The sequence below is a fragment of the Gossypium hirsutum genome, chromosome A12 (genome assembly GCF_007990345.1).
Source record: "Gossypium hirsutum isolate 1008001.06 chromosome A12, Gossypium_hirsutum_v2.1, whole genome shotgun sequence".
NCBI classification, from domain to species: Eukaryota; Viridiplantae; Streptophyta; class Magnoliopsida; order Malvales; family Malvaceae; genus Gossypium; species Gossypium hirsutum.
This window is the reverse complement of record NC_053435.1, coordinates 80,406,817-80,426,212: the sequence shown is the minus strand read 5'-3', so window position 1 is coordinate 80,426,212 and position 19,396 is coordinate 80,406,817. Positions and strand designations below refer to the sequence as shown.

Here is a 19,396-nt window from a genome sequence, read left to right as displayed (position 1 = left end):
GTGAGATGTTTATTTGCAGACAATGAGAGAATTGTGGTCTTATTTATAAAGCAAGCCAACCAAAAATGTCTTCTTCTTCTTTCTTTTTTTTCCAAATGTTTGATTTAGACACGAGGAATTAAGACAGACAAAAACTCTGAACACCATAGAATTTCAATTCTTTGTGTTTTTGGAACTTTTGGGTTCGTAGTGGCTTGCGTGTGAGTAGTGATATCTGCATGTGCAAACCCATTTTTCAGGGAGGGGGTTAACCAAAATTTTGGTTCTTAATTAAATATAAATTTTTATGATTTTAATAATTTATATATTTATAATTTTTGGAGGTTAAAATGTATTTTTATCATTACTAATTTAAAATTTTATAAATTATAAATAGACTTAATAATTTTTTTATTTTAGAAGGCTAGAGTTTTTGCCAATTCCCTTAAATTCGTTTTTAGATTAATATTTGATGGATAGACATCAAATTAATATCATATAGTAATTGAAGTTAAATGCATGGAATATATATATATGTAAAACAGATATTTAACTAGTTCATTGTTGTTAAATATGCTGGTTATTCAGGAATACTGAAGCTAGAAAATTATTTTAGAGGTTAGAGATAAATTATAAATTATTGGGTATTAAAATAAAATTTTGTCATTATATTAGTATGTAATTTTATATAATATTTAAGAAATGAAATGATAAATCTACCATTTTTAGGGTAAGGCTACTGCCTCTATCTGTTACTTTTGCCTTCCTCACTGCTTTTATTGCACTAAAATAACCTCTATATTTCGAATGAAATATTGATTTATGTTAAGCAAAGACAAAGAATGAAGATAAAATTTTAAAATTTCAGAGGACTAAAGGTAAAAAAGAATCATGTTAAAAAAGGAATTAAATTAAATTATTAATTTTTGGAGGGGTCAAAAATGAAAAATTCCCGTTTAGCCCTAGCCTAAAAAGATTTAAATTGAAACCTTTTAATTTTTTGGAAGGATTGAGTATTTTTTTTTCTCAAGGCCCTTATCTCCTCCGGCTTATTAAGGGCTTATACGGTTACAAATTAGAGCTGACGGGTTTATTTGAATGAAATAGAAGTATAGGAAACTTATCTAAGTAACAAAGCTCAAGGACTTACTTAGAAATTTATCCTTTTCTGTTAAAATATTTTTATTATCCAATGAAGCACTACAGGAAATTAAGCCAAAATCTTTCTTCTTCTTCTTCTTCTTTTTTTTTTTGTTGAATTACGTAGAATTTTCAGTTAAATTTCTCCATGATTTTTCTTTTCTTTCCAAATTTGAGAAATTGTGGTTCAATAGTTCCAGGAAGAGATTTCCCTGAAACACATTGTTTGAAAGTAATAGTTTTTAAATTCAAAGCGATAAATATGATAAATAGTGTAATTTTTTTTAATTTTATAAAAAAATATTTTTCTAGAAGGTAAAACCCTTCCCCTACAGTAAATCGAATAATATTTTTTCCTTCACTTTGGTCTTGTAAAAGAACATCTTTTTGGTCGGTTGTCAAACTTATCCGCCATTAATGTAAATTAACATTCCGAAATATCAGATTGAGCCATAAGAAATTTGATTTACTTTATATCAGTTAAGGATAAGATTTTGTTTTAGTGACGGATCCTGAGACTATTTATCATGTCTAATAAGATTTTAAAAATTTCGAAAATTCGACAAAGGAGAAAAAAGAAATCTTTCAAAAAGATTTAGGACGTCTAATTAAATTTTTTAAAATAATTGAAGGAAAAAAAATCAAATTTTTTCAATTTTTTTTTTGAGAGGAGCCAAGCTCTCCTAGGCCATTATAACCGCCTCCTTCTACTTTGCTCGACTTTGAACACATTTGAGATCAATATAATTATGAGTTATTGTATAAGATAGATCTTGTTGTGAAAGATCTATTACTAGAAAATTTATGAGTAAAGTCGAAGAGTGTGAATTGTACATATTACCAATTAAATGAAAAAATAAGCTTCAGTATATAGAGAGGACCTTACAGTTTAAGAATAACCATATAAACGATGAAACCCACTATACTAAAAAATCTCGGCAATGTCTGGCTTCCCTAAAATAGAAAATTACATTTTTGATCCTTTAAAATTTATAAAATTTTAAGTTAGTATATGGTGAAATTACATTTAGCTCCTCAAATATGATAAAATTTTGATTTATTCATTCATTAAAAATTATAAAAAATAAACTATTAAAATTATAAAATTACATTTCAACTCTCCTAAAAATATATAATTTAATTTCAGCCCCTGAGAGATCCCTTGATTTTCTTATTTCGACTTCCTCCAAGGCCTAGTGCTTCATATCTAAACTACTGGTTCATGTGCTTGCCCTAAAGGGGCAAAAACTTATCCACTCTTCGTACTCGTTTTTAATATTTGGTTGTGTCATTAACCTAAAACTAAAATCAAATATAGAAAACCCATTTTCAGGGAAAATTGCATACAGTACATACTATACCTACGATTGATAATCATGGCGTCCACGTTGCTGGAGTTGTTGAGAGGTTTCCCAAGAATTAAAGAAGCATTGATATATAATACCTAAATATATATATATTTTACAATAAAAGTATCTATAGGTTAATTTTATGGTTCATGAAAATTAATTTTATTTAAATGTATAAATATTAATGGTTAAAGTTATTATTATGTTAATTTTAAAAACTGTCACTATTAATCGGTTAGTGACTAACGAAAATAAAAATTGAATAATTAAGTGATATTTTATAACTTTCCATTATTAACCGACAAAAAAATATTTTAATAGTCAGATGATTATTAACGTAATTTACCCACCTCGGCGGAATGGTACGATTGATATCGATGGCGTCCACGTTGATCATGTTGTTGAGAGATTTCATATATATACATATATAAGACGAGAAAGAAAAACACCAAGTTCAATTCACCGAAGCAGTTGGTCTCCATTGCCTGAAATGGAAACCAGTGACTTGAACATAGTTGGCTTATCGTTTCAGTGCAATAACATTCCAAGACAAAAGTTGGTATTGCATAGGCAGGACTACATGATAATTCTCTTTTTTTTTTCTTTTAATTTATTGATTAATTTATCATTTTTACTTTTAGTATGAATATGATTTTAATTACTTTATATTTTATTATAAATATGGTTTGTTGATACATGAAAGTAGCATGGAGGAAATTATAGTAAAGATCAAGGATGGTTCAATACTTTGATTGGGCGAAAGATCGTATTATGTAAGTAGTGGAGATGATGGAGATGGTGAAGATAGCAAAAAAGAGGGACAAAGGGAACGAAAGAGTTAGAGTAAAGTGATGAATGATTGGTTGTACCCTCTCTTTGAAATGAGAGAGGGCTTATACTGGTCAATCTTGTGAGACACAATTATATCTAGTTAATTGGTTGGTCTCTTCGAAAATCTTTGTTAGGTGATGAATGTGACATCGCCTAAGTTGCAAGGTATATAAATAACAATTGATAATTATCTTATTAAAGTGGTTCAACTATGAGAGATAAGTAATTTGCGTGTTCCCAAGCTTGGTGGAACAATCCTAGTACTACAAAAAGGTAACAAGGTGGCAGAGTTCTCATGAGTCCTAGTACTACGAAAAGGTAACAAGGTGGCAGAGTTCTCATGTGTAGCAAAATTATTTAGGTATAGATTGATTCCTGAAATTTTTCTTACATTAGTTCCAAATTTTTTTTAAATTTTATCAGTACATGATGTTGGCATCTAATACACATATTGGTTCCTCCGTTAATATCATTTGTTTTTGAAGAATTTGTTAAAGTGGACAAGTATGGGGCGACACATGAATTTATCTTTAATCATTCTTAAAAAATTTTAAAAAAAATTTTAAATTCTAAAATTGTTAAAATATGTTATAAATTATAAAAAATCAAAAAAATGAGTATATATAAAAAATAAAATATGAAAATAAAAAATTAAGTTAAAATTTAACATTTAAAAGCTCACTTTAAAAAAATATAAATAAAAACAATTTTTTAAAATCTAAAAATATATAACAAATATAATTAAAATATACAAGAATAAGAAATAGTCAATTTCTTTAGAAATTTACAAAAAATAATGAAAAATTGATCGGGCTTGACCAACATTGATTGACATTGATAGGGAGTTGACCAACGTCAAACGGTTAAATTTTTTTAATGTTTAAAATATTTTTAATTTTTATATTTTATATTTTTACAATTTCTTGTAATTTTCAAAAAATTTAACTAAATTTATTTATTTATTTATTTTTAAACATAATTATATATTTTAAAATTCTTTTAAATTAATATATATTCTTTTTTTTTGAACTTTTATAATTTATAGATTTCTTATATTTTTTAACAAATTTTATTTTTATTTTCAAAATTTTAAGTTTTTTTAAGAATAATTAAAGATAGAATTTACTTGTCACCTCATTATTTTTCCAAGTGTTAGTCACATGGTTGTCCACGTCATAAATTCTTAAAAAAAAAACAAAACAAATGATGCTAGTGTAGGGACCAATTTAGGTAACAATGCCAATCTTAGAGAATAATGAGATAAAAAAATTCAACTAATATGAAAAAATTACTAAATTCTGGGATCAATCTATATATTAAACCAATTATTTATAGCCACTACTTTGAATCTAAATTCATTTAGGGTTAATTTAGTATTCTCGTTGCATTTAATAAAATGGAGAGTGTGGTTATGAAGTAATTTTGAAGCCAATGAGGACTTGTATGATGATAATGTTGGAAATTTCGATATATTTTTTTAAATGTGTGGGTTTTTTTAAATTTATTTTAATTATCGTTAATTTGTTTGAGTTGTGAGTTAGTTGTTGAATTAATTATTTTGTTCAGTTCTTGTTTTGTAATAATTGATTCTGATTAAAATAATCATTTATTTTAGCATTGTTTTTGTTGGCAAAAAGAGTTTTTGCATAGCTAAAACTATGCTAAATACAGACATATAATACCGCTAATTTACTAATATAGAGTCAATAAAAATATCATTGGGTCCATGTATTAGGTGTCGGATTACATTTTGCTTCATCTACTAAAAAATAGGCAAATTAGTCATTGTACATTAGATCAAAGAGTAAATTGATCTTTTCTGTTCAAAATTTCATTCATTTTTAATAGAAGAACCAATTTACTCCAAATTTACCTTTTTTTCTTTAATATAAGAGGCAAAATATAATTTAATTCCTAGTACAAAAATCTTTAAAACACTTTTACCGAACAAAATATTTTAAACAACTTGAAATATACCCACTAGATTAATTTTAAATATAACCAATCATATGTTTCAAACTCATTTATATGTATTTTTGTGCATCTATAAGAATGATAATGTAAATCCTAGAAGGTTTTTTGAAAATTAAATTTCCAAAATTGATTGAAGTTCCATGGATGAGGTGGCTAAGTGCCCAAACTTTACAAGATTTTTATGTTTGGTGAAAAGTGTTGACTTAGTTTCCTCCACACAAAATTTATCAATATTTTTTTATTTTTTATTTCATTTAAATTCCAATTTCATCATCAATTTTACAATTTAGAAAAAGGGATCAAAGATTCCTATCCACACCACCATACAACAAACCACTTTCCTTTGATTGGAGTCCAACGTCGGTTAATTAGGTATTTAAAGTTTTATATCGTTTTATCCCAAATCATGATATTTACTAATAAGAACATGAGATATATCATGTTTTTATTGGATATTGTACGCTTTTAGAGTAAAATGAGATAAAATTGATAATTTATAGGTTAATTTTGTAGTGAAGCTTTATCTGTATATGAATATTCTATTTAATCGTTTTAAAATTCTTGTTTTGACTTGAACAATTATTGTTAAATATCTATTAACTACTGTAACGTGATCTTTTGTGAGTATTAAGTGAAACTAGTAACCTCATGACATAGTATTACACATATGATAATATATTTGCTGTATAAGATTTTAAAAATCGTAAAATTTAAAGTAACAAATTTAATAACTATCGTTTAATTAGGATGACAAAATTATAGCAAAAAAATGGGTAAAAAGATCTTTTTAGTTCCTCTCGATATTGATATTGACCAAATTGGTCCCTCTAAAAAAATGAAGCAATTTAATCCCTGTTAATTTTAAAAGTGAGCAACTAAGGGCAATCAATCATTGCGTTAATGTTTTCCATCAATTGTATATAATTTCAATTAGTATGTTAACAAATTTATCCGTCAAATTTTGTATAAGTGTATAAATATTGAGACTAAATTTGTTGAATCTTTCAGAATCAATACCAAATTGATAAATTATGTAAACATCGAGGACTAAATTTGTTATTATATCAATCAAAATTATGCAATTGATCGAAGACATTAACACCATAATTAATTGCCCTTAGTTACTTACTTTCAAAATTGATACAGATTAAATTGTTCTAAAAAATTCTTAGAATGACCAATTTGCTTAATATTAAAATTGAAAAGGACTAAATTTTTTTTTTTATTTTTAAAAATAAACCCACAACTTGTATAATATGAGACTAATAACAAAATTGTACATTTTAAACGTTAACGTGTGTGTAAGTGTGTAATAGACGAGTCTTTATATGCAAACTACGTACCTGATATTGGTTAGGCTTTTGTTTCCTTAATTTCCAAAGACATGTTATAAACTCATTAATTTCTTCATTTTTCTTCTTTTAGAACTAAATTCAATTTGGTCCAAACTCCACAATTAATTTTTTTTATAAGATTAAAAAAAATTCGTTGTGGGAATTTTACAATTTTGACTTTGTAATTGAAAATGCTTATCAAGACTCTAAATTTGATCACTTTATTTTTAGTTTCACGAATTTTGATTCTTAAATTTTGAATTTCATTAAGGTGTGATGAGGTGGCACTTTAATATCGCGATGAGGTGACATATTAAGAAAAGCAAAACTGCAAAAAATACTAAATTATATAATTTGTAAATGTTGAGGGTTAGATTTGTCAGAACCTAGACTAAATTGACACAATGTATAAATATTGAGGGTTAAAGTTGTTATTATGTCAATTTTAAAATTTATCACCATTAGTCAGCTGGTGAAAAAAAAGCGACAAAATTTACTAATAGTTGGGTGACTATTAGAGTAGTTTACCCTTATTTTTAAAATAAAAATTCACATAAGCATTTGAGCTGAAGTAGTTATCAATGTTAACCATTTGAACTAACCAATGACTTTTATAAGATATATCGGATTATACTAAATTAATGTATATAGACTAAATCTTAAATTTAAGATTAATGTAGGGATCAAAACCCATAATTTGGCCATTAAGAAAATATAAAGTCTATTTCTTTTGAAGCAAAAAATGTGTTAAATGTATTTTTTTTCCTACATTAGTAATTGAATTAAATAATCATTAACCATGATGAATGAAATTGTTCATTATTTCATTTTAACTATAAATATTATTAAATCAACTTTAAAAAAAATCCTAAATATAAATTAAATATAATTTAACTCTGAAAATTATCCACAAGAGAATGAGAAAAGTATCAATTAAATATAAATACTCTTCCTAAAAGTAACGATGCTAATATTTTAGTAATTAATTCGAATTTTAAAGTTGATTTGATACAAATTAATTGCTAATTTTATTAGTTTTGATTTTTTATAATTTTCTAATAGAATAAATTTAGTAATAATTGTAAATTTGTTTAATTTTACATTTAATTTATTAAATACAGTTTGATGGATTTGATTGAATCTAGGTTTTAAGATTGATTTGATAAAAAAATGTAATTCTTTTATCAAATACAAATAACATATTTAAAAATGTCAAATTTAAATATCAAATTATGTATTAAGAAATAAAATTTATTTATTTATCAAAAAATAAGTCAACTGATTAAATCATTGTTGACTTTCAATGTCATCGTAGGTGTAAATTGTTTTTAGCTGTCCGCTTAGACCTGAGACCAGCCTGTTCGGGGAAATGACACGTCTGTAGTCAAAATTGGTTAAAATCTACTCCAAATCCCTGTACTTTTAGTATATTTTGAATTTATTCTATTTACTTTTTTTTCAAAAAAATTTAATCATCTACTTTTTTGTTTTAAAAATACATGTTCAATTATTTAAAGTCTTGTCTACTCGGAACACGTAAACTCAAATGTGCATGGTTTGCCTTTTAAGGCACCTAGCATGGCACTCCTGCTTTGTAAACTTGTTTCTTCAAGTACTTATCCTCTCAAGAAAATCAAGAAATAAAACCTCCATTGAAGACAATATCAAACTTGTTAAGGGTTTGACCTATTGTCCAATCCTTAAGAAAAAAATGTGCCTTTTTCTTTTTCTTTTTTTGTTGAGGAGAGGTCAACTCTGTTAAAAGATATCTGCAAAGTGTCATCTAATTAAAACTAATATAACCCCTTAACAACCCAACAAGCCGCTCTTGTTCTCTAATCCAACCGACTCTTTAGGCACTCTGACTCTTGACAAAGTAAAGAGACAACTTTCATTAGAGATAATAGTAAACTTATCGAGAGATTTCATCAACTTTAAACAAACAACTTTCCGAAAACTTCTCCTAACGATATCGACCTTCCCTCAAACAACCGTATTTAACCATTAATTAATGTCAAAGACCACAATGCACCGGTAGCTATGGCAGGCTAGGCCATCAATAATATTTCAAAAAGAATTGAAACGAGAAAGGCAACTACACCCCATTAAACTTAATATTAAAAACAGGGTAGTGCTCAAACAAAGGCTCCCTTTATGGTGAAGAACATTCGATTAAAGCTTTTGATCCGGAAACAAAAGCAAAACGGAACAGACCCAACCCGGCATTTTTCACAGTCACATACACAGCTGAATACAATGCAAAGTAAACTACAACTTTGGCTAAAGGCCTGCGGCAAAAACAGAGCAATTTTCCGATAACATGGCCAGCCAACTCATTAAATCGAGCCACTAAAACTATCCTCATCTAGCAACTATTTTATGCGGTCAAGGTAGAAACCTTGTGTCCTTGTACAAAGCTTTTTAATTTATCGGATTCACCAACAGTAGAAAGCCATTGTGTGAGAATCTCCATGGTTATATAGTCAGGACTGCAACCATGCTCGATCATACTATCCATCAATATAAATGCATCTTCCAACAAATTGTTCTCTTTAAGCCCTTTAAACATTGCATTGTATGTGGTGGTATTAGGCTTCACCCCCTTTGCTTTCATTTCGTCCATCAGCGAAAGCGCAGCTTTGACATCGTTATTCTTGCACAAAGATTCTATAAGAATGTTGTATACTACAGTGTTTGGCGGAACTTTTGACGTGGAACTCATGTTGTTAAAGATCTTCCTGGCTTCGTCAAGTTTTCCATTTATGCAGTATCCGTGTATAAGAGCTCCGTATGTGGCAACCGTAGGGGCAAGACCTTCCTTAACCATTTTTTTCATCACCCTGTGAGCGAGTGTAACTTTCCCAGCTTTGCAAAAATGCGCAATCAAAGTGTTAAATGTGATAGTATCGGGCTTAACTCCTGTTTCTTCCATTTCCTTGACGATTTCATAAGCTTGATCTACTTTCTTCTTCTTGCAGAACCCACTAATAAGAGAATTGTAGCATACAATGTCAGGGAGGAACCCGGCTACTTTCATCTTCGAGTAAACATTACCAGCATCATCCATCCTTCCAGCTCTACACAAACCAGAGATCAAGCTATAATAAACAATAGCATCCGCAGAGCATCCGCTTCTCACCATTTCGTCGAACAGATCAACTGCCTTACAGAAATTATCGGCATTACAGAAAGCAGTAATTAAAGTAGTATAAGCAGCTGCTGCATTGCCCTTTACCCCTTTCTCCTTCATATCACCGAAGAACTCGAGTGCACTATTGATCCTCCCGTGTCGGCACATACCGTCCACCAACGTATTAACAGTGATCGCATTAGGTGAAACACCATCTTGTTGCATCTTTTCAAACAGTTCTTTCCCTTTCTCAACCTCTCCAACTTTACAAAACCCATCAATCAAGCAATTATAAGTGACTGTATTAGGGACTAAACCCTTATTGGACTTCATCTTTTCCATTAAATCCAACCCTTCTTCTTGCCTGCCTACTTTGCAGAGCCCATTGATCAAAGTATTGAGAATAACAATGTCAGCTTCAACTGAAACACCATCAATCCCAGTTTCTTCACCCATTTTGTTGAGCACCTCCATTGCATCATCAACCCTTCTTAACTTGCATAATTGATTGATTACAATCCCTAAAGTAACAACATCGGGTAGAACACCACTCTCTTTCATCTCAGCCAAAACAGTGTTCATTCTTTTAACGTCACCACACCTCACTAATCCGGTCAAAAGCACATTGAAAGTTGGGGATTCAATGGGTGCTCCTAGTTTCAGCTGTTCATGCAAAACATCCCAAGCTTGATTGATTTTCCCATTCCTACATAAGCTAGAAACCAATTGTGTCAGCCAATTTGTCTTTGGGAAAACACTATGTTTCCCCAAGTTTAAAACCAGCTTAATCAACTCTTCCTCGCTGACATTCCTCCCTTTCCTGCCTCTCTTGGTCAAACCATAGAAAACAATATCCCCAGTAACGCCATTAGGTGGAGACTCAGATACCGGTTGAAGCATTTCATCGAGCACATTGAGTGCGCGGTCAATACGACCATCTCTCAACAAAACATCGATCAAAATATTACGAATATGTGTACTTTTAATAGGAAGGTCGATTTCATCAAAAACAACAATCGATTTATCCACCATATCGAGTCTCCCAAAGTAGCGTATAAGAAGCGCGGTGGCATTGACAGTAAGAGGAACACTCCATTCTTTAGAAGCCTGATACAGTTCGAATAACCTTGATGCCGCATCGGGTTCTTTGCCGGCTAGTTCAAGAAGGGCTTGGAATGAATGAGAGAGGGATTGTGTATTTGTAGATGGGGAGTTTTCACGGAGGTGTTGGAAGAAATTAAGGGCTTGACAATAGGAAGGTAAGCTGCGAGTGGTTTTCAAGATAGAACGAGGAGATGGAAGGGGAGAAGAGAATAATAGCGATTGCAAAGGTTGAGAAGAGGACCATTCTTGGTGTGGGGTTTCGAGGAGGAGTTGAACTGTTTGAGTGATTCTTTGCTCATCGTCTTGCGGCGGCGTTAGTGGTTGTGGGTTAGGTTCGGTGCAGAAGCGACGGTTGTGTTTAAGAAGGTAGCGGCAGAGAAGTTTTGAGTGCTTAGATGCCGTAAGCATAGTGTTCATTTTTTTTCTTCTTTTTTTTGCTTTCTTTGTACTTTGTTTAACAGTGATGGCTGTTGATATAGGTTGGTTCTCCTTCTCATAAACCAAAAAATGCGATCAAATCGGAATAAATTATTAAATTGGGTTTTGTTTAAATTATTCAGAATTACCATTAAATCGAAAATTGAAATATGTTGAATCGGATAAAATTTAATGGAATAAAATTGATGCTAGTTCGATTTTGAAATGTTACTCTTCAAACACATTTCTTTGATAGTTGATTATTGATTATATATATATTTTTTCTAAAAAGGACTGTTAGGGATTTTATTGGTTTGGATTTGTTTAATTTAGATTTTAAAAATTTTGGATTTTTTTACTTCGAATCAATTTTAAGTTTAGATTTTTTAGGATTCTGAATTAAGGTTTGATATTTAGAATATTTTATGTTTTAGTCTCACTAAATTCTAGTCATTTTGAGTTGCTGAAGTTTTAATCACTATTAAAGTTTAGTTTACTATTGTTTCTCAAAATGTCAAAAATACTTTTGAAAAGTGCTTTCGAACTCAAGAGTAAAAATATATATATTTTTTTTTACTTTTTGCAAAAGCGCTTTTAGAAATAAATGATAATTTTAACATTTATAAAGTATTTTATATAATATATATATATTAGGTATGTCATTATTTTACTATTGAAATTTATTTTAAATATATAATAAAAAATTATTGGTTAAAATATAGTTTATGTATTCGAATTAAATTTTATAAATAATTAATATTAATTGTTTAAAAAATATTTAAAATTTATATTTCTTATATTAAAATATTAACAACAAATTATAATAATTTTTTTATATTTTTACTGAAATATCATAATTTTAACTAATTTAAATATTATTTAAATGCATATTTGTTACTTTACAACACTGTGTTTAAAATGGACATTTTATTTCTCGAAAGTACTTTTTGACAGTAATGCTAAACACTTAAATGTTAAACAAACTTTTCAAAAATATTTCTTAAAATCACTTTTCCACAACACCTTTTAAAAGTAATGTTAAATTTGTAACACCCCTATCCCGTAACCGTCGCCGGAATAGGTAAGGGGCATTACCGGACTTGTAACTCATGTCAGAACAGTAAAATTTTGAACTTTTTCTTGAAATAAAGATCATTCATTTAAATAAGTACTAAGCACATCCAGGGATAAAATTTAAACTTCTCTAAGTAAACATTCAAAAGATGCCATTTTCGCATGGCTTATATACATTAACCAAAAATATTCTTCCGCCACTAGTCTATTCTATACATGCCATAAGATAATCCAAAACGTAGCAGTACCAAACAATGGATAGTGATAGTGTGACTAGTTGCTGATGATCCCCGAGCCTGTAGCTTCCAAATGAGATCTATAAAACAGAGGAAACAGAGTAAACGGAGTAAGCATTACAATGCTTAGTAAGTTTTAAGCAGTGTCAACAGATAACAATCAAATTATAACATAGTTATTCGTATTTTTATTTCACTCTTCCTTCGGGCATACCATCCCTTTACCGAATATGCACATCTCATCATACACAATAGGCAGATAAACTTTCACATAAAAGTGAGCTCATGTGACATAGATATATCGTATGATTTCACATAACCTCTCACACTGATCCGATGTCACATAATCATAGGAATAGTCTCATAGATTGCTCTCGTATGCAACACATAACTACCTTATGATTTAGTGCAAATCAAGCTCACATATAAACTTGGAGTACATACCTGTTTAACCTTTCGCATTGAATATATTTATAAGCAATTCTTATTACGAAGTCTTATAGCTTTAACCTCTACTCGGATTATCGGTAAGACCTTTAGCTCAGACGAAATCTCCACACGAAGTTATCGGGTCTTACCCGGACAAAATCTCCACACGTAGTCATCGGGTCTTTAGAGCTCGGATATAGTACGAGCACGAAGCTTTACGGACATTAATCAGTGATAATATTCTCGCATAAAGCCTGCGGGGTTTTAACCCGGATATAGTACTGACACAAATGCCCTTCGGGATTTATCACATTTATACACTTTCACATCCATCACGTTGGCCACTCGGCCCTGTCACATATATACACTTTCACATTCATCACATCGGCCATTAGGCCTTATCACATATATACACTTTCACATTCATCACATCGGCTATTAGGCCTTATCACATATATACACTTTCACATTCATCACATCGGCCATTAGGCCTTATCACATATATATACACTTTCACATTCATCACATTGGCCATTCGGCCTTATCACATACTTTCACATTCATCACATCGGCTATTAGGCCTTATCACATATATACACTTTCACATTCATCACATCGGCCATTAGGCCTTATCACATATATATACACTTTCACATTCATCACATTGGCCATTTGGCCTTATCACATACTTTCACATTCATCACATCGGCTATTAGGCCTTATCACATATATACACTTTCACATTCATCACATCGGCCATTAGGCCTTATCACATATATATACACTTTCACATTCATCACATTGGCCATTCGGTCTTATCACATACTTTCACATTCATCACATCGGCTATTAGGCCTTATCACATATATACACTTTATCTTGGCCGAATCTACATCAATCATTTTCCAATGAATAATTCAATTTCACGCCATACTATCGTTTCATATTCGAATACTCATATATCGTTTTACAATATCACGATTTAGAATTCACGTATGGGTTTAATCAATAGCTTATGAGCCACTAAAACAGTTTTATCCATGTTTACAACAAAATCACATATTCACTACGAGCTGTGTTTCCTGAGCAATAGTCACTAAATTATTCGTAAATGGAGCTACGAAACTCCAAATGAAGTGCCGTTAATTTTCCCTGAAAATAGACTCATATATATTTTATCCATAAAATTTTCAGAATTTTTGGTTTCGCCAATCAATACCAGATTTTTCTTAAAGTTTCCCCTATTTCACTGTTTGACTATTCTGACCACTCTTCACTACAAATCAAATTTCTCATTGTACAAAATTCAAAATATGTTCTTGTTTATTTCATTTGAAACTAGACTCACTAAGGAATCTAGAATATAAATTTTGTCTTTTAAAAATTTTTGTACAATTTATAATGATTTTCTAAAAACAGAACAGAGGATTACAGTGTCATTCTGCACTGTCTCACACAAATTTAAATACCTCATTATCGGAAATTAATTTTCTTACACGGTTTCTTTTATAAGAAACTAGACTCATTAAGCTTTAATTTCATAATTTATTCAGCCTCTAATTCAACTCCAACAATTTATGGTGATTTTCTAAATTCATGTTACTGCTGCTGTCCTAAGCAGGTTTATCACAAATTTACTCTTCTGACATATCCTTTTAGCACTTCATAATATCATATCCATTTGGCAACATATCATATCAATAACTTACCTATACTTCATAATAGCCATTAGGCTATATGCATAAAAATTTACAATAGAGTTATGATTCTTTTAATATGTGCTTAACATATCATACTCAATCACATTATAGGCTTTAATACTTAAAACTTACCTCGATCGCTAATGTACGTCAATTCCGACTATTCGACCAATTTCCCTTTTTCCACGATTCGACTTTGTTTCCATAAGCTCTTGATGCTCAATCAACAATTTTTAACTTCAAATTTGCAAACAGCAATGTCATCACTTTACATAACAGAAATTAAATTTCATTACTTAAACTATCCACGACAATCACCTTCCGAGCACCTTAATTTTCTTTAAGCTAAACCACCTCATAGTATACATATACACATTTGGCTAATTATAAAACAAATCAGCACTCATAACCAAATCATTAACTAAAATCACATTCGGTAATATGCTTTTAAATAATTTCAATATTTATTAACATCTAAAACTAATTTGCTTGGGGTGCCATGAATTATTCAAATCGGCCGAATATCATTGAATTTCTAAAATCATGCTTATAACCACTTGGCCGAGTTTCACATATCAAAGCCACTTATATATATTATTCAAAGTATTTAACAACACTTAAAAATCCAAAACCATAAAACTCAATTCATATAACACCAAACTCAATGCTAAATCACCCTAGGCACATTCGGCACTAGCACAAGCACACACACATTTAACTTTTCTAAAATTCAACTTTAACAAGCTTCCTATGCTTCCATGATAAAAACCGAATGCTCATCTTACCACCAACATGCATATTTAATTATCTCAAGCCTCTCTTAAACAATTTTATTCATAATAGCATGAACTCAACAATCCATTACTCATACAAAACAACATAACCGAAAATCCCTTCATGAACTAATCACTCACATGTAACATACTTTTCAAAAACAAGCTCATAAACATATGAATTTTGGTATCAAATTATCCATTGAACATTCGTTTACTATCTTCTATCCTCAACTCAAATTTCCTCACTCATTTTCACTAAGGCCAAATCTAAAATGCCTCATAAAAATTAAATTTATCAAGTGGGTTTCGCTAGAAAAAAGGAGAAACACAAATTCATCAACAATTTACAAAACCACATCAAATTACCTTCAAATTTGCCTCCAATTGACCGAATGGTCCCCAAAACCATCCTTCACTCTTCTTCTTTTTATGAAATTCGGCTAGGTGAAGAAACAAAGATGAGTTCTTGTTTTCTCCCCTCTCTTATTTGATTTTTGGCTAAAAAGAACACTAAAGAGCTACCTTGTTCTTTTCACCAAATTCTTTTATTATTTAATTCACCATTATAATAACATTCCACTAAGCTTTATTTTACAATTAAAATACAAAAAAAACAATAATTCCATTCAAAGCATGGCCGGCCACTAACCTTAGAAAATGGATATTTGACATGCAACTCCATTTATTTTATTACTAACTTTATTTTATTGTTTCCTCCCATGATGCACCAACACAACATGTCTATGACATGTTTTTAGCCATAACATCTTGTCCACCCATGCTCATGGCCGGCCACTACATATTAGGGGGGGAAAATTGACATGCAAGTCCTCCCTTTTGATTACATGCACTATTAGGTCCTTGTAGATTAGCCTATCACATTTCAAAAATGTCACCCATAAGTCCTTTTGACTAAATTCACATGCAATTTACTAAATCGAAGCCTAAAACTTTCACACCTTCATAATCACATATTTTAGACAATAAATATCACATTCAAATAATTTGGTGACTCGGTTTAGCGATCCCGAAACCGCTTTCCGACTAGGGTCATTTTAGGGCTGTCACAAAATTAACCCTAAGTTCCAGTTATTTTGAATTATTTTCTGAAGTCATTTTAAATTAACAGTCCGCATGTATTACACAGTATTAGTAATTAATTAATTTAAAAAAATTAGTGAAATTTAGGGTGAGTTTGGATAGACATTGTGTTTACCTACTATTTGTAACAGCCTAATTTTCAGTGGTGTCGGAACAGTGATTCGAGATCACTAAATCCGACAAATGAGTAGGAAATATTATTAATTTAGTGAGTATAAGTTAAATGTGAAGTTAAGAAAATTTTTGAAATAGTGAAATGTACAAAAAAAAATATATATTAAAATAATTAGAGTTGAAAACGAGGTATCGAGACCTCGGGAATTTTAAATCGAGCCATAAATATTTTTATAAATATTTATGGAGTGTTAATAAGTTAGCATTAAAGTTTTGTCAAGAAATTTTAAAGTACTGATAGCTAATTGAACAAAAAGGACTAAATTGTATCAAATGCAAAATTGTGGGAAATGATTAAATAGTTTAAATGATAAAAGAAAGAGGGTTTAAAAGGAAAATAGACCCAAGGTCTACTTGTGCAGGACGGCAAGAGCATGAAATCACCAAGAAAATAAGGGCAAAATTGGAAAATTGCAAAATTTACTTAATAAAGCTAGGACTAAAGTGGAATTATCTAGATTTCTCTTTATTTTTCTGCATTCTCATCAGAAAAAACACCATGGAAGAGTTACCTTAAGCTGGTTTTTCATATTTTTACTGCAAGTAAGTTCAATTCTTGATTATTTCTTGAAATTTTTGTGTTTTTGTGACTTCTACAACTAGGTCCATTTGTTGAATTCATTAGTTCTTGATTCTATGAAAGAAATTGAAAGTTTCTATGAATATGTGCTGGAAGTATATGATGATTTGATATAGAATTAGAGCTTTAAATTGTTTATATGCTGATTTTATTGAAAGAATTGAATAGAAAGTGAATGTTTGGGACCTAAATTGTAAAAGAGTTTGAAGTTAGAGTTTTATGTGGAAATTATGAATTTCAATAGTTATGAAATAACTTATAATGTCTAGGAAAAGTATTAATTGAGAAAATTAGTTTAATTGAGGGGTTAATTAAATAAGGACTGAATTGTATGAACTGTGAAATTTGGGGCAAAATGAAAATCAACATTTTGCACTAAAACAGTTTTGGACAGCAGCAATAGTCTAACTTTGAAAAATATCCAAAAATTTTATATATCTAATTAGAGGATGAATAAAATATTAAATTAAAGCTTATTGAGTCTAGTTTCTTATAGAAAAAACGGTGTAAGCAATGGAATTGTAAATCATGAGATATAATAAGTTTTATGAGACAATGTCAGAATGATTTCGGATTCCCCTATTCTGACTTTGGAAAATCATAAAAAATTGGAGAAAAATAATTAAGTGATTAAAGTTATATGTTTAAAATCCTTAAAGAGTCTATTTTCAATAGAAATAAGTGGGAACATCATCCAAATCTCGTACGATGAGATAATTAATTCTGAATGAAGAAGGGTCAGAACTGTCAGACAGTAGAACAGGGGCAACTTTAAAGAATAAACTGTACTTATTGGCTAAACTAAAAATTCTGAAAATTTTATGTAATAAGATAAGTAAGTCTAGTTTCAGCGAAAATTAGCGGATCTTAATTTCAAGTTCTGTAGCTTAAGATATAAATAATTTAGTGACTATGACTCAAATGGACAGTTTTGAATATACATAAGTAAATAGTGAAATTATTGATAATGCTACTTGTTGCATGTTATATAAATTAAGAATGTGGAATGGAGAGGAGGAAAATATGTATGAATATTCAGCTAGCATGGCTAATTTGTATGTTTTAGGCTCATGGACGAAATTGAATAAAAGTAAAATTTTATGGGCAATTTTGTAAAAAAAATGTTAGAAATGACCAATTTGCATGAAATGGGTTATTTTATTATTTAAATTACAAAATCGAATGAAATTATTAATTTAGCTCATGATCAGGAAAAAACATGTTTTAAGGATTAAATTGAAAAGTGTTGAAATTATGGAAAATTCTGACATTTTATAGAATTCATAGGTTGTTATCAATTTGTTTGAGAATAACGACTGGAAATAATGATTAAATTGCAATAATTTTATTTTATTTTAACCTAAGGATGAAATCGTCATTAATTAAAAGTTTAGGGGTAAAATGATAATTTTGTTTAGAGCATTAGTTGAATGTATTATAACATGAAATAAATGAAAACGACGATCAAATTTTTTTATAAAGATCCGGATGACTTGAATACGAGACTTGAACGTGGAAAAGAAAAGATATCGGATTAATGAAATATCTGATAAATGAATCGGTAACTCCGGTAATGCTCCGTAACTCTATTTCAGTAACGGATTTGGGTTAGGGGCGTTACACTATTAGTGTAAAAACAATGGTAAAAGTAAGATTAGATACTATAACGATATTGTAGCATAACACAAAAAGCAAGCTAAATACTCCGCATTGTTGATCCAAACTCACATTTAGTCTATTTTTTTTAAAAAAATTGTAAGTCGGTTAGGTATAGCCCATCACCTAAGTACAATGGCCCATGCACATGATGATGATAATTGGGTTTTCGGACTAGACTATCCTACTGAAATTCATTTGCTTGATAGGTAGTTAACTAAAGGATAAATTAGTCTGACCAAAAAAAAAATTATTCCTACTATTACGAAATTATTGTAACGGGCCAAATGTGCCCGGGCCCAACAAGCAAAAATCAAAACACCAAAAAAACAAAATACAAATAAATTAAACCAGTCCAAAATTACAATGGCCCAATATAGCCTAAAACCAAAAAACCTTAGATAGCCCAAAA

At 29.9% G+C, this 19,396-nt stretch overlaps 1 protein-coding gene across 1 annotated transcript; it reads right to left on the bottom strand.

The window, feature by feature from the left end:
- Positions 1-8,762: 8,762 nt before the first annotated feature.
- Positions 8,763-11,328, bottom strand: LOC107923823 (pentatricopeptide repeat-containing protein At3g61520, mitochondrial). Its single transcript, XM_016853972.2, has one exon. It carries the CDS (start codon positions 11,256-11,258, stop codon positions 8,985-8,987), a length of 2,274 nt encoding a protein of 757 aa, XP_016709461.2. The 5' UTR covers positions 11,259-11,328; the 3' UTR covers positions 8,763-8,984.
- Between the last annotated feature and the right edge of the window lie 8,068 nt (positions 11,329-19,396).

Excerpts from the sequence above, each read along its gene's own strand:
- LOC107923823 (XM_016853972.2), bottom strand. The coding sequence starts at position 11,258 with ATGAACACTATGCTTACGGCATCTAAGCACTCAAAACTTCTCTGCCGC.